General features: G+C 37.7%; 2 protein-coding genes across 3 annotated transcripts; one reads left to right on the forward strand and one right to left on the reverse strand.

Annotated features, from left to right (window-relative positions):
• Positions 1-352: 352 nt before the first annotated feature.
• LOC144657169 (polyhomeotic-like protein 1) lies at positions 353-9,349 on the reverse strand. 2 transcript variants are annotated; one of them, XM_078517480.1, is made up of 6 exons: positions 9,069-9,349; positions 7,455-7,548; positions 7,010-7,164; positions 6,460-6,520; positions 2,125-2,239; positions 353-1,347 (listed from the first exon to the last, which is right to left on the reverse strand). In XM_078517480.1, the coding sequence occupies exons 1-6, from the start codon at positions 9,192-9,194 to the stop codon at positions 1,164-1,166; spliced, it is 735 nt and encodes a 244-aa protein (XP_078373606.1). In that variant the 5' UTR covers positions 9,195-9,349; the 3' UTR covers positions 353-1,163. The 2 variants fall into 2 exon arrangements, with proteins under 2 accessions (XP_078373606.1, XP_078373605.1); XM_078517479.1 differs by having other exon boundaries at positions 6,899-7,164.
• Positions 9,350-9,620: 271 nt separating this feature from the next.
• Positions 9,621-14,154, forward strand: LOC144657153 (ribokinase-like). Its single transcript, XM_078517461.1, has 3 exons — positions 9,621-9,924; positions 12,353-12,772; positions 13,718-14,154. The coding sequence occupies exons 1-3, from the start codon at positions 9,621-9,623 to the stop codon at positions 14,005-14,007; spliced, it is 1,014 nt and encodes a 337-aa protein (XP_078373587.1). The 3' UTR covers positions 14,008-14,154.
• Positions 14,155-16,647: the final 2,493 nt, after the last annotated feature.

Genomic DNA, 16,647 nt, shown 5'->3' on the forward strand with positions numbered 1-16,647 from the left:
GAAATATTATGAATACCGCTGAGTTTTGTGTTAGCCAAAGCGTGTCTAAGCTTAGAAAAGTAGCCGGTTTTAAGCCTTTGTGTCCCCAGAGCCACTTGTTCCTCGTGCCCGGTTCTGCCAGCTAAGAGGGACAAGCGGCTCTGGGGGGCGAGAATGGTAACGAACAAGCAACAACTGGTGAACTCACACCAAGATCTCCTCACTACTTCAACAACTGGTGAAATGAGGTGAACTCACACCCAGATCTCCTTACTCCTTTAAGCGCGAGGAAATCTGGTCACGAGGTGAAGAGTAGGTTAATTAAGACCAAGGGAGATATTTTGATTAAGGTTACAATAACATAAACACAGCATAATGTTAGGATATATGGTTTAATTTAACAGCATTTCCGTCTACAAAACAAAGATGAGTCAAGTACAACATCGGTAACCACAAACATTATCACAACAAACGATCCACAGAGAAAGAGTTCTTCTAACCATTAAAGACAAAACTAACGGTTACTTTTCTAACCGTAAGCGAACCATGCGATCATTGGTCAACTTCACGAGCACACGGTAGTTTCCCGAGATAAAATGTACATATCTACAGTATTTCTACAACTGTTTGTGATATTATAGTCTTCTACTTTGAGGCGTCAAAGGGTAAAAAATTTCCTAAAGATTGAAAAATGTGATAAAGCATTCGCTGCAACAACGTCTTCCTATCAGTAGAGAGATTTTTCCTTTGCAAACGCTTGTTTAAAAGCTTCTACAAATGCAGCGGGAAAGTGTAACCAGAAAAAAAAAACCTGCCGCACTTTATCATAGGGTAAAATAATGTTTGGTTGTTCTCTACATAAATAACGTAGAATAAAATATCTTAAACCAAACATTTCGCTTCTCTAAATGAAAGTCCGTAACGAGCAAGAAAGTGAAGCGACTATCAGATATCTGACTCGTCATAGCAGTAAGCAAGAACTGCTGGGAATGACTTCCTCACAAGACAGTAACTAGTATGGCTTCCTGCAAGAAACACTAGCCATAACAAATTTCTGCCCTTATTGATCAACGAAAGAATTAACGCTTCAACCTTATAAACTTTTGTTCAATTCTATAAAACATCGCTCCACCCTTTCTTTTTTTTCAGTTAAATAACAAATATGTATGGCTATCCTTTAGAAACTACTGATGCTCCTTGAGTGCTTCTCTCTTCATGGCGTTCACATTGGCGACAATTTTGAGCGCAGGGCCAAGTTTCATGTGCATAGCGACCACCATGTGTTCCTCTCGGAGAAGCATCAGTGCCTGGCCGTCAATCTCCTGCGACACGAACGAGTCTGCGTACTCAGAGCAGCCGTTCAGGGACCTGTAGATAACGAAAATTGTTCAATTTACCAAGAATATACCGAGGATCGAAATAAAGTTTCCGGCGCACAAGCTACATAGGGCTTTTCACGAGCAATAGCAAGTAAGTTAGTGAAAATTTTCGCGCCATTTTTCTTTTCTCCGTGTGAACGCATCTGTCCATATATGGCAAGGGTGGTCAGCGCTTAGCCAATAGACGCAAGAAACAGATGGCACATGCCACTGTTTTCGCGCCATTTTTTACTTTGTAAGCGCGTAAAACGCGGGCAATAAATGATTACGGGCAAAAGCAGTGTTAACTGGAAATATGAAGTTGGCATTTAGCCAACCAGACGTAAACCACATTTTCAATCCATATCTTTCTAACGAGTGCGTGCGTCTACATATATAAGACGATATTTTATAAAATAGAATTGTGATTTGGACCGTTCTCGCACAACATTTTTTTAAAGTGATTATATTATTGTCTTGAATTGTGCTTAGAACACAAAAGGCGTTCTTTACACGGCTGAGGGGATGGACATGCCACTAAAAGCGCGAGTTGACTTCCCGCACGCACTGGCAATTTTTCCTCGGAAAATTTGCCTTCTGCCCCAACTGAATTATTAACGTACGATCTCTTGGATTAACAAGACGTTCTCGCATGGAAAACAACTTAAGGTGATAGAGCCATCAGTTATCAAAAACAGCGAATTTTGCATTGTCTTAGTTTGTGTGCCTGTTACACTAGATATCACGTGATCTTTAAAAGCAAGAAATTGATAGGGGAAAAACTCACTTCACGAAGGCGGCAACCTCCTGTACATTCCACTTGGCGGCTTCAACGTGTTCATACAACCACAGCGGTTCAACATCACTCCGTGTCCAGTCAAAATTCAACGGGTGAACTGTGTCTGTTAAAAAGAAAAAAATACAGGAAATGGACAAATTAAAAGGATAGATAGTCACTTTGATATAAATTTGATGGCTGGAAAAGCCTACCGTGCTGTCAAATGTTAACAATTTCATAATTGTAATTTCGCAACATCTCCACTGTATTTAATTATTAGCGTAGCAACTTCCAACGATATCAAAGTCATTTTTTCATGACTATCGATATAATTGTTAGCATTGGCTTCGCTTTCAATAAATTCTACAATTAGATCTTGAAAATTATGCTCCAGATGTTCCAGCCAATCACAGCAAAGTCATTGTTTTCTTGACCAATCCGGTGCCAATAAAAACCAACCGTGAAATGGCTTTCTAAATTTTCCGCGGTTGCTAACGGTTACAAGTTTTTTTATTCAGTACTTATTGGTTGTTTCAAGCGTGACTGCCTTAAGGTTTGGTGATGAACCCAAATCATTACACAACCCGTCCCACGTAAATTTCAGCAGGATCATAGTAAAAGACAATTATTGTACTTTTTTAATTTCATTTACGCGAATTTCATGTCTTTTACGGCGATTCCATATTCAATTTTCTTGCTCTAAAATTATTCAATATAAGGCGTTAGATCAATTTTCAACAAAATCAACGAAGTTAGGGCGAAAACGAGACAGTTAAATTAATTTGCAACAAAAGTGCTAAAAGCTCGCATAACGGTATTGCTTCTTGAACCGGCAAACTTTGCAGGGAAATGTCATGAAACCGGCAAGATTAATAGGCAGTGAAATGTTAAATGTGAGATAAAATAATAAGAAAGAAAGCTGCTTTACGGTTAAGGCTTTGAAAAAGAAAAGTAAACAAAATCATTTACATAACATTAAAAAAAAATCAAGAAATTTCTACCAGCGATTTTAAATTAATTTGTAATGAAATAAAGAAAACAGATATGAAACAACATGCCCCGCTAAATCAGAGTTGTAAATATCAATTTCTTACATCCAGGTGATAATAAATTTAACAAGTGGATGATTTAAAGAATTAAAAGAGCACCAGTCGCTTTACTATCGTTCAATATTGGCAAATATATATCTAAGATGTACACTATAAAGTTGATATCACTGAAAATGCCGCGTTGAACCGGGAGGCAAATTAACTCGAATCCACAAGATTAAACCAGCACGACGCAAAATTTCTTCCTGTCGCGAGCGAATCACGAGAAATCTTGCAATATTGACTGCCGTTTAGTTGAAAAAACGTTAAAATTCTCGAGCTTCTTCCGACGAAGTGCGCGTTATCAATTGCTGTCTAAACGGCGGTACTTTGAAAAGCAAACAAACGGGCATCGCTAACTACCTGTTTGATCAGTCTCTTCACTCTGTATCGCCTCACCGTCCGGACCATTTCTGGGCGCTTCTTCTTTTGGCTTGCCCTTAGCCTTCTTTTGATCAGACATTTCGTTTCCCATTTTTGAAGCGTTTAACTGCAACGCAGTGGCCTTTTACTCCTTCAAGTACACCTGGCAAATGACTAAGAGCCAGGACGGTAATTGTTTTGTCGTATCGGGTATGAATAACTTACACACGATAAGAAAAGAGACATACCAACTAATGTCAACATATTGTCCTGGAAACGCGCAAAAATTGATTTCTTGTTACGTGAAGAATGGCTTCTTAAAGGAAGAAAAGTTGAATAATAATTGCTAAATGTAATACTTTTCTTGTACAAAAAAGAACAATAAAAACAAAACAAAACAAAAAACAAACAAACAATTTGGAACACGGACAACTGATAAATTGTAAATATTAAAATATGCGCGTTAGCAGGCGGACAAAAAGGGAGGGCTAATTGATCCCCACATTTTTTGAGCCTACCAATGAAACAATAAGTTCTGCTGCTTCTGTTACGAAGGTAAAGTTCAAAGAAAAGCACGCAATAAAAAACACGCCGCTCTGGGGAGCAGGCTTCTAAAACCAGTCAATTCAAAAGACATTGATTTAACAACGAACCAAACAAATTGCCGCTTATTAACACTAGACTGAGAACAAACGTTTGGGTCCTAACTAAAAAGTACGGTTCATTTTCTAGGATTTTGTTTCAATCAACACAACTTCATAACAGTTTTCGAAAATTCTAACACTCCCTTAAACGGGAAGTTATTAAATAAATACAGCGAATGATCAATTACTCCCCAGTTTCGGTGGAAAACTTTGCTGTTAGTTTTTAATTCCACATGCAGAATAATCAAATTCATCCCCAAGCCATTTTGGCTTTCCACGTGAAACAATTAAGAAACAATATGCAATATGGCGTCAAAGCTCCAAATGCACTGGTAACGGTTAGACTATTAATTTATCAATAGCACTCCAGTTAGCCCAAATAGCACTTCGGTTAGCCTAAACGTGGAGGAGGGGGAGGGGGAAACAGGGGTTATGAACTTCCCACTTCTCATATCTTTTACTCCAGATTTCCATCCCTTAAAAATCCCATATCCTGCCCTTAGTTTTCTCGGGGTCCCCCTCGCCTCCTTCACCTAATGGCAACCAAGATAAGCTAAATAACTTCCAATTAGCCAGCAGAAGGAGCTCCAGTAAGCCTTAATAGCTCTCCAATTAGCCTAAATACCGTTGACTCAAGAATGGTTAGCTCTTCAATAATTGTAAGGGTAACACGAATCTCTTCTTAACAATGTATGTTTCTTTTTTCACTTTGAAAAAAAAAAATCTAAATGTCTGGAACCAATCCTTTATTTAGTCACTCATACGATGGCTATCAAGATTACATGAAACAGACAAAACACATGGAAAATTGGAAAACCAAGTTATGGAGATACCAGTTCCGGTACTTTGTTCACACAAAGGTAATCTTTATTTCTAGACGGATAAATCATCACCTTTTAAAAATACTGTACATATAATCCTAATTTACATAAATACTTAAATTCTAAGATGATAAGATATAAGAAAAGCTGCTTTCCATGAATGCCGTGCCTTAGAGTACTTGTTTAAATAAATCTTCAAATTGCCCAAGGGACACTGCTTGACTTAAGTTGGAACTGTTCCATAAGATTGCGCCGCTATAGGTAAAGCTATTTTTGTAATAGTTAGTGCGCAGTAGTGGAACATTGAGTTTGTTCTCAGAGTCCCTTAGGTCGTACAACTTCAGATGTGTGCGTGAACAAAGTCTGGAGAATGGCGAGGGCACAACAAACATTTACTCCTGGTTCATAACTTAACATTTACAGCATTGCCATTGTGTGCAGAGCTGTTACTTATGCTTCATATAATAGTTAATTATTAAACCTGGTAGATGTCATTATAATTATGGGGCACGTGCAAATACATGCCTCCATTTTGTGGCTCATTTTGATGCCTCCAATGCATAAAATGTGTTTCACACCATATCTTTGAAAAATGGCTGATTAGTTATCTATTTGAATAACTTAGAATTTTATTTTTTATATATTTTTTTGTTTTTTTTTTTTTTCTCTTATGATTGTTGTTAAATCAAAACGAAATCACATAAAGCCAATCACAAATGTCCTGTTACCCGGCGCATCCTTACTGAAGAAAAAGATAAGGAGAAGTGGCAAGGTAAAGAATCGAACGTTCGGTAATCGAACCCGATCAAACACCAATTCGTTCAATTGGGTTCGGTTTTACACCTGATTAGTTAAAAAATAATTATCTTTTTACTCTTTCTAATTTTCATTTAAAAATTTTCTTTTTTTATCAAACATAATCGAACTCACAATAAAATTTGGTCAATCGAACAAAACTGTCGAAGGGGAGCTCGTAGTTTTTTTTTCGTTCGATTACCGAACAGTCGACAATCGTACTCAATCGAACGATCGATTACCGAACTCCTGTTTGTTAATATTGCGGACATATTTGTATGGTGCACCGTCCCCCTGATTAGTCCTGCCTGTTTTACTTATCAAGAGACGGTTTCCAAACAAAATCAAATCGTATTGAGTTCGATTGTGTTCGATTAGTTCAATTGGTTTTAAAATCGAAGCAATCACAGCAAAATAGATGTTCGATTTTGTTCGATTACCGAACCCAATCAAACGATTGGTGTTCGATTGGTGACTTGCTTGCACACGTTTTTCCATGCTTTGCGCTGGCTACATGGGTTTGCTTCAAGTTTTGATTGGTTGAATAGGTTTTGTGCCAGAGAGAAGGCTTTGCTTTTGGTTTTAGGACACTTAATTGAGAACTGCTCTAAAAACAAAACTCTGTTTACTTACCAAACTCATTTACTTGAATAGAGGCATCTACCATGTATGGACCGGCCTGTTGGTCATAATACTAGGAAAGAAACAAAATACATCCATTACCAATTATATTAAATGTTGTTTATAAACGTGAAGTGCTTTAACTCCTACCTTGTACTTGAAGCGATATGCAAACATTGTTATAGAAACCCATTTTGTAGCTTCATTTCATGACATAAATACATGTAACTTTTTAAAAATTACCAATAATCACCAACTTCAAACTATGAAGAATGGAGTATAAAATAAAACTGTTGGGATTGATTTAAAATTGCCTACAGGTGACATGTTTTACTGAATTTTGTTGAAGGCAGTTGGCATAGGAAGTGAAAAGAAAATGAATGAGACTGAATGAAGCCTTAGGGGGGATGGGTGGTGAGTGATTTTGAGGACAAAAAAATCGCGAACTCACCATGGGTAAAGAATAAGACGACTTTCTATCTGAGGTTAGTTGGTTCGCACTGGAGTGTCGTCCACCCCGGGAACGAGCATGAAATGCTACCATCTTACGTGAGCAGCTTACACTATATCTTCTTGCACAAGAAGTTGAGCAGAACCTCTTGGGACCTCTGTGGTGGAGAGTTTCTGTTAGGCGGCCACACTGTTCACAGTGCCCCATGTTGGAGTCATCCACAAACACGTCATTAAATACTTCGTCATTACTTGATGGGCTTTCAGCTGAGTAATAACAAAGAGAACCAACAGTTTACTTGACTTATTAGACATACAGCCTTTATCCTGATGGGGGAAATGGGCCAGAACCAGCAGTTTAATTCAACACTTATTCCACCAAGGATTCAGCAATATAGATGAGCAATATTAATGGCCAAAGACAAAGTATGGACATAAATAAAGAAAAAAAGGAATACAGTATTTTCTCAATACTCGTCATCAGTCAATTTTTTACTGCAAATAAAAAGAAAAAAAAAACTTCAAATACAAATTATGTTCATTATAAATGTACTTACCCTCAAAACCAACATCCATCTCCACATCTCCATTTTCATAATTTTGGTTGTCATTAAGCTGGTCTTGGTTAACTACTTCAGTGTCATCTCCAGACTATCAACAGGTTTTCAAGTAAAAAGAACATCAGTCAATTTGTTTGATTATTAACTTACAATTTCTGTCACATTTAGCACTCGCTAATTGATTTTCATAATATATGTCAGTTCTGACATCTGATGAAGTATCATAACAATGTATTCTGTTCATGAGCTTCACCTACAGAGTTGTTTTCTTACAAGAAGCATCTCTTTATAATGGGAGATGTTTGCAGGGGGTGTCCTGTTATGCTTATGGGTGGTATGTTGGGGCGGATCCAGGATTTCAAAAGGGGGGTGGATGGCAGACCATTAGGGCCTAACCCTGACCCTAACCCTAACCCTAAGTGGCGGCAGACGGCGAAACGTGGCGTAACAACAACCAGACATGAGCGAGAGCTAATTTTTCTTTCTTTATTTATTTTCTGTTTCAAATAAAGTGACATTTCGATTTTTTTTACTGAAAAATGGGGGGTGGATATCCACCCTATCCACCCCCCTGTATCCGCCCCTGGTCCAACTAGTGTCTGCTTATGGGTTTAGGGTGCCTCACACAAAAAGGTGTCTGCTTATGAGAGGCATTTGCTTGAGTAGGTGTCATTATGGGAGGTGTTTGCTTATGGTAAGTGTCTGGTTATGGGAAGTGGTCCTCTTACAGCAGGTGTCTGCTTATGGCAGGTACATGTACCCATTTAATCTGTTTATTGCTATTATCCCATACACAATTCTTGGGATGGTTGGTGTTTTTCCTTTACAATGTTGTGTGATGTGAAAAAATGCTTCCCTGTATATTTTGTAACATTTATTTTGAGGGAAGAGGGTTCTCTATTTCTTAACATTCATTTCACTATAATGAATTTGTCAAGTAATAGCTGTTGAAAAAGGTGCGCCAAGGAATTACGACTCAGGTTGTGGCTAATACAATTGTACTCATGGGAAAGTTGAAGCAGCATGCATTTGAAAACAGAGCAGCTAAGCCAATGCTAGTGAGTGGTGTTAGCAGAAAAAGTTTATAATTTGAATGCTGCATAATTTGTTCACAGGTGATGGCCTAGCTAGGCGAGTCTTTGTTTTTTAGATTAACCTCGCAATATTTGGCATAAAATCACAGATAATAATATAGAAAATCATTGCACATCTCAAGAATCTAACATTATAATGTCTATGTTTAAGATATGGAGGATCTAATGAGTAAAATTATTTGTATAAAAAGACATCAGCTAAAGGAGTAATCAAAGAGGGGGGGAATTATTGTCGTTTTTAGCTTCAGATTTATTTTTGTTAAATTAAGATAACTGTGTAGTCGATAGGGCAGTATGGTATGTATCACCGCTTAGCATTTAAGAAAGTAAAATAATCTAAGCAACATGAAAGCTTTTATCACGCGAAAAACTGAGTCAATATAGCCAAAAACACCTGTAAATTAAGTTTACATTAACAACAATTGCCAGGCGCTATAAGTAAATTTTTACGAGATTTTAGAAGCTAAACTTATATTATATACATTCCCACGTGAAAATAAGATGATAGCAGTCTTACCGTGAAGGGATAGTTGCTTTCTTGTATAACAAATCCTTCCACAAAATGTGTCAGAATTCTCGGTGATGCGCTTCGTTTCGAAACACGGCCTTGGTCGAGATGTAGCGTGTTGGCCACCATTTCCATTACTTTTGAAAGTTTTACATATCGGTAGTGAGTTCAGCAGTGAAGGATTAAGTAATCAGCAACTTAAAGTCATTCTAAAGAAATCTGTCACAGGAAAAACGGACAAAGAGCTCAAAGACCACAAAAGCGAGAAATATCAAAATGGCGACATGTGTGCGCCTGAGCCCGCAATGGAAGTACACAGTTGACTTGTTTTCTCAAACTTCCCTGGGGTAGGGTAAGGGGACTCTCAGAATTACACTAATTATTTTCCATAGATTTTTTTTTGTGAAATAAAAGTGAAAATTTACCAACATTCTTTGACATTTTAAGCTAAAAATTGTCAATTTGTTCGAAATTTCGAAAGAAGTAAGAAATATCGAACGGGACAAAAATATCATTTCAGGGGACCCTGGTAACAAGAGTTTTTTGTCGCTTGGAGCAAAAATGGCGGATGGCAGGTTCGATGTTGTTGTTATCGGCTCGTGCTTTGTGGACATGATAAGTTATGTTCCTCATTTTCCAAAATTTGACGAGACAGTCAAAGGAACAAAATTTCAATTAGACTTTGGTGGCAAAGCGGCAAATCAGTGTGTGATGGCTCAGAAGCTTGGAGCAAATACAGCTATGGTCGCCAAAATTGGCAACGATCAATTTGGGGAAGACACGATACAGAATTTTAAGAAGTTTGGGGTTAACACTGATTTTATTTCGGTTACTGATAAAGCAGAGACAGGTATCACTAGCATAGGTAAGGTATTATACTTAGTTTAAGTCCAGTTTACGTATACCCAGGAAAGGTTCAGCACTTTGCGCACATAATTTGTGCTGAAAGTTTTTTCTGGAAGAGGTAGCTCCGTCGGCATTCTTTGATCTTTCGAATATTTCTAAAGGGTTAGGGAAAAGGCTGTTTTTTTTTTCTGATGAGTTAAGAAAAATCGGGTTATTTTGGATGGGGACATCGTGTCAGCACTTTGATTTTTTTTTTCCTTGGGGGTGGGGGGTAGATGTAAAATGGAATGACCCTGGTACTTGCGGAAAACTGATCAACATGTATGCAAAGTATTTTTTTCTCAGCTGTTAACAGTTCCTGTGTAAAACAGCACTTCTCAGCTTTGCACGTTTTCACAGCTGTATTGAGAAGAAAACTTAAAGAAAATATTTTGACTGTGTTTCTTTTTTGATTCTTTTGAGTTTAAGAAACATGGGTGGCTAAAATGTTTTCTATTTCCTTTAGGCAATAACCACTATATATATATTAATGTCATTTTCCCAGGGGTTCACCCCCAGCCTGACCAGGGGAATTGTTAAAAGGGTGAACTAATCTTTATAATCGTCCCAAATGAAATCAAGAGCAAACTCTGAAAAACCATATCCTACCGAGTGCCAAATCTCTTTTAAAGGCACATAAAGGGAATAGGCCTCTCTGAGGAAAATCCTTTAGTCCATCCTTCCGTAAGCAGAAAACCGGTCGGTATAAAACGCAGACCATGCAGACTGCAGACTGCATACTGCAGACTGCAGACCGTGCAGACCGTCCAGACGGTGCAGACCGTGCAGACTGAGTAATTTTTTTTTTCTTCTTTTTTTACATTGTGTTTCACAAAACTTTTCACGAACGGTTTCCGAAGTTCGTTTGAAATTCGCGAAGTTCGCTACGAACTTTAGGGGGAATTTCATTATGTAGTTGTCAATCAAATTACGAACTTCGAAACGAAATTGTGAATTTCACGTGCAGCGAAGTTGAAAGGTTGAGGAGTTCGCAAGTTGAGAAGAAGTTCGTCCAGTTTGTTTAATTTGGTGAAATGAATCCGTTCACGGTACAAGGAAAGGCAATTTCAAGTCCAGGAAGGCAGGAAATCATCTAAAGTTGGCTTCAAGGTCAAGGATTATTTTATTTAGCTTCCAGCTTGTTGAGTTTTCTTCTACTGTCAGAGAGCGCGTTACACTGTAAACATTGGAACATTTTAAGTTATAGGTGAAACGAACTGGTCGGATATAGCAGTTTATTTGTTAAGTTCAGGTTTCTAGTTCAATTTTATAACGTAAACAAATGCTTCGGTTGGTAGTTATGCTTTGGGAATACAGGGTTTTCTTGAGAAATCCCCCAAAATTTTTTACACTGTCCTTAATAATAAAATATAAGTAATTCGTAAATAAATACACATTTCAATTGTTCCAAAGCAAGTGTTGTTTATTAGTAAAAAAAATTTTTAACCAAAGCTTATTTTTTTTGCAAATATAAATTATTTCAGAGGAACAGAGTTTATCACGAACAGACAGATGGCGTGACTTGCGTGTTGTGTAAACACAGAAGTATAACAACACGGAATTGAAAAGTTCTGGTTTTCCGCAGATTTTCCAAACTGATGTGTATTCAAGAAGGAAAACGTTTTTTTCTCTTTAGAAGATTTTTACGGCACACACAAACAGTATTTTTATATGTAAACCGGTTCATCTGTTGAAATTTTTCCCTTCGAAACTGCACACGGCAGAACTTGTAATCTATTTTTAGTCGGGTGTCGGGTGACATTGGGAAAACTCAGTTGTAACATTCACAAACCATTTTCAGGGCAGCCTTGCTTCAGTTTTAGTCCGTTGATGTCCTGCCTTACTAGACTTGGGATTGCTTTTTGCTGTACTGGGAACGGATTCATTGCATCAAATTAAACAAACTGGACGAACTTCTTCTCAACTTGCGAACTCCTCAACCTTTCAACTTCGCTGCACGTGAAATTCACAATTTCGTTTCGAAGTTCGTAATTTGATTGACAACTACATAATGAAATTCCCCCTAAAGTTCGTAGCGAACTTCGCGAATTTCAAACGAACTTCGGAAACCGTTCGTGAAAAGTTTTGTGAAACACAATGTAAAAAAAGAAGAAGAAAAAATTACTCAGTCTGCACGGTCTGCACCGTCTGCACGGTCTGCACGGTCTGCAGTCTGCAGTCTGCAGTCTGCATGGTCTGCGTTTTATACCGACCGGCAGAAAACCCCTGGGACCTGAAATAGTGTCCACTTTGGAGAGGTGTCTACCCCTGGGAGATTAGTGTTTGCATGTGGCTGGGGCCATGACTAAGTGTTCACTTACTGGAGGTGTTGTCTAAATGTACAGGGTGCCTGTTAATTAGCAGAGATTTGACTATTAATATTACAAATTATTTTATTTTTCTTGTAGCTGTTAACAGTTCTGGTGAACCAGCATTTATCAGCCTTGCTGGAGCAAATAGACATCTCACAATAGAAGACATAACGGCTGCAGAAACTGTTATAAGATCTTGTCCAGTAATGGTCTGCGACAAGGGAATACCTCTCAAGATTGCTGCTGCAGCTTTACAGTATGGCAAAAAATTAGGCAGCAGAACATTATTTAATCCTTCGCCAAAACTGGAATCAATACCACAAGCTGTTTATACCAACACTGACGTTTTAGTTCTTAACAGAGAGGAGGGTGAAAGCTTAACAGAGATCTCAGCAAATGACTTTGAAGGAACTAAAGGAGTTATTGTTAAACTTCATCAGCAGGGCGCCTCACATGTAGTGTTGACTCTTGGATCACAAGGAGCTATTGCATCTGTATTGACTTCAGAAAATAAAAGTGAGTTCCTTGAAAGAACTTCTTTTCCATTTAGATGGTGCAGTAATTTGGCAACTGCATGTTTCTAAATGATAATGAAAAATTGTTGTTTCCTTGATCCATGCTATATCCATAAGGTTAGAAAATAACTGTCAATACTTTTAGATTAAGCGACTTCTCCTGTCACTTCTTTTACTTATGTCGGGGAGTGGGGGGGGGGGGGATTTTCAGGTAGCAAAATCCATCTTGCTGTGATTGTTTGTAACCACACATTGTCTCATCTGACTTAAGTGGAGGAGGATGGGAAGGCAGTAGCATGGGAGAAAAGGGGCAGGAAGCGGGGAAGAGAGGGTGGAAGCGGAATTCCTAAGGTGGCAGAAACCCAGAGAAATTGAAAAAAACTCACAACATTTTGTTATATTTTGCAAATTAAAGAAATGGAATGAAGAGGAGCTAACCACTACCAAAAGGGGTGGGAAGTGGGAGGTTCAGAACCCCTTCTCTCCCCCTCCCCGCCCACTCAAGATTAAAAGGGTAGAAGTTTCAGAGATGAATTAATGGTCAGGATGGAATGATTGATGAACTGTTCTTTAAATCTATCATTTCTCATTAATATTTTCCATAAACTTTAAGCTGAACTAAGTTTTGAGTTTACTACTTTCAAAAATTTTTCCTCCAATTTTTATTGCTACTTCCAGTGGGTCATAACCTTTACCTTCCGGCTTCAGAACTTTACAGTAATCTGCATCTGCACTGAAGTGAATGAGCCTCTCAACAGGTAAAATCCCAGGGGTAATGTTCAAATTGATTTGCCATTGCCCTGGATTTTTTTCTGTTGGACCGGGCAATGTTCTTTTACTACACTTCTCCCCATCCCTTTCACTGGAGTTACAAGGGCGATGGGTTCGAATCTCACTGGATTTTATTCTCCTTGAATTTTTTTTATTGAATATTTATTTTTTTCAGCTCCAGTGATGACACATATCAGAACATCAAAAGTGGATGTTGTGGATACAACTGGTGCTGGCGATGCCTTGACAGGAGCTCTAGCATTCTACATGTCATGTTATCCTCAGCTCTCTCTTGCTGAGATGGTGTCCAGAGCAGTAAACATTGCGACAATCACTGTGACAGTGCATGGAGTTCAGTCCAGTTATCCCACAAGAGAAGAAATAGATGACTGGTTATTTGACATTGATGCACAAACATCTGAACAATTATGTCTTGAAATGTTGAGTGCTGAGAGTACTAGTTGAGAACATAAAGAGAATTAGGACTACAGTACTGTAGTTGTAATAGTGTCATGGTTTATTTTCTGCTATGGGAAAATGCAATACTCATCAAGTGGGCTGATAATCTACCTGATATGGTTCGGTAAACACTTTCTAGCTACAGTCTGTTTGTGTCATTTATTCCAGAGAATTTACGGCCGCCATTAATCAATCTTGTTCCAAGGCTTGGTTGCGAATAGGGAGAAAATGACGTCAAAGGCTAAAATGCCTCACGGGTTGAAATTAGAATAACAATCAGCATAGAAAATTGCACGAAAAACAAGCCCAAAGTTTTTGTTGCTTTTCGCGTGATTTTCAATACATAGTGTTATTATAATTTCAACCTGTGAGGTATTTTAGCCTTTGACGTCATTTTCTCCCTATTCGCAACCAAGCCTTGGAACAAGGTTGTTTAATGGCGGCCATAAAATATCGGAAATAAACGTTAAAACAAAACGACTTCTGATGTTCGTAATGGATTGAAAATTTGCAAGGTGAGTAAGAAAGTCTTATTGTACACGAAAATGTAAAAATATGGAAATCGAAAATTTGATCGTATTAGCACTTTAAAGCTATTAAAACATTTATGGTGCCAAATCATTTTTGGTGTTGTACTAAAACTTTGAGCCCTCTGGACATAAATTATATTTAAGCAATAACAGTCATTTGGAGTCATTTTAAAGAAACTTTACACTATTTATTAAGTACTTTTGTTTAAAAAATATTTTTAAGGGCTTTTAATAATTCAAAATTGAATAAAATTATATGTGATACTCTAGACTATATTTATGAGAGAGTATACCACTCCTACAGATGTCACGCTTTTCAGCTCTTCCACTTATAATGATGCTCTACTTATACCCAGTCATAGTGCCTATGGCAAGGTTATCCTTTTATTATTATATGGCTACAATAGTACGCGCGCTCTGATTGGCTGCTGAGCAGGCATTATTTTCTTGTAATGACCGGGCATTATGAAAAATTTTCTCGGCTCGGCGGATTTTATATGGTTTTTTGAGTTGTGAGTAAAAACTACTAGCGCAATTGCGAGAACGACAATAAATACCGACAAAATGTAACTATCTTTTCAACAACTGAAAGAAAAATATTAGCATACCGATACTTCTTTAGTATGAGCGACGAAGAGAGCCACAGAGAGCGAGAGCGAGTTTCACCTCGGTGTTATTTAGATATTTCAATTTAGAATAGCGCTAAAAGGCCATATAATAAATAACTTATTAACCTCGTCCGTTCGGTCATTACAGGCAATCTCAGACCTCGGCCTTGATGTATTGACCTCGCTATCGCTCGGTCAATACATCAAGGCCTCGGTCTGAGATTCCCCTGTAATGACCTCACTCTCGGTTAATAAGTAGTATTTATTCAGTCAGAAAAAATATATTTTATAATTATAATTTTTACATAATTTCATAGTTAATAAAATATTCAAAATTTGAAAATCATGATGACATGCCTATGTGGCATGGGTGCTCATCGATCATCAATCAAATTAGCAGATTTGCAAAAGACCAATGATGACAAGTGTTTGGTACAAGTGCATAATTCTATATTATTTTATTTATCTTTTATTGCATATCCATGCAGTGTTACAATAATTTATTGTACCCCACAAACAATGGCATTAAGTATAACCAGGGTTTTCATTAAGAATTGTAATAGCAGGAGAATAGTGTAAAGTAACCGGAGAATGATTTTTAAAGGTTTCACAACTTAATAAGAAAATAGGTAGAGGCCTTTGGAAGGAGAATTCTCCCATCTCCCATGCCTAATGAACACCCTGATTAACTGACTTCCAGGTTAAGAAAAATCTGATCATTAATAATTCATTAATTCTGTAGCTGCAATTATTGCTACAGAAAAAACTATTTTTTTTTCTGCTTGTATTTGAAGTGATTGTTTTATTTTGATGTTATAAAATTAGTAAATATATGGCTGCTTGTGAGATGTGGTTTTTAACAAAAAGAATTTTACTAATATTACACTGCAACAGTTAGACTTGCCCCAAGTCGCCCTCTATTTGCGAGCGAAGTGAGCCGAAAAGCGTCGCGATGCGACGCGCAGCGAGTCGCGAAGCGACGACCGCGAGTGACATACTTAAACCGCGCGTCGAAGGACTTTGAGGTTTAATTTGAAAAAAACAGTCTTCTGCTGATTATTTCACCACCAGTTCATTTTGGAGATCATGGGGTAGAATAATTTTTGGGTAAAAATTTAAACGTTTCTTGGTGCTGTTTCTTAAAAAAACAAAATTGTAAAACAGGCAGTTATTAAAATACTAGATAATTTTCTCTCACCCTATGGTATAAATCATCTGCCCTATTAACAGTCCTGGGTACTCAGACCTTGTAACCTTAGGTGGGTTCACGATTTTTTTGGAATCAAAATGCAAATACAAATCTTTAATACTAGATAGACCCTTTCTGCAATGACTTCAAAAATAGTTATTGAAAATTGTCCAATAATATTTCTCAGTCGTGGAAACCAAACCCACGTTTTTTTTACCCTACATTGCGCTTTAGCGTACCCCTGTCATTTTTTTATCTTATAGTGATCCCCACCCCTCCGGGCTGGAAGCAAATACGGAACAGTCCAGCATGACTCGGT

Source organism: Oculina patagonica, chromosome 6, assembly GCF_052425735.1.
Source record: "Oculina patagonica isolate OP01 chromosome 6, crgOcupat, whole genome shotgun sequence".
Taxonomy (NCBI): Eukaryota; Metazoa; Cnidaria; class Anthozoa; order Scleractinia; family Oculinidae; genus Oculina; species Oculina patagonica.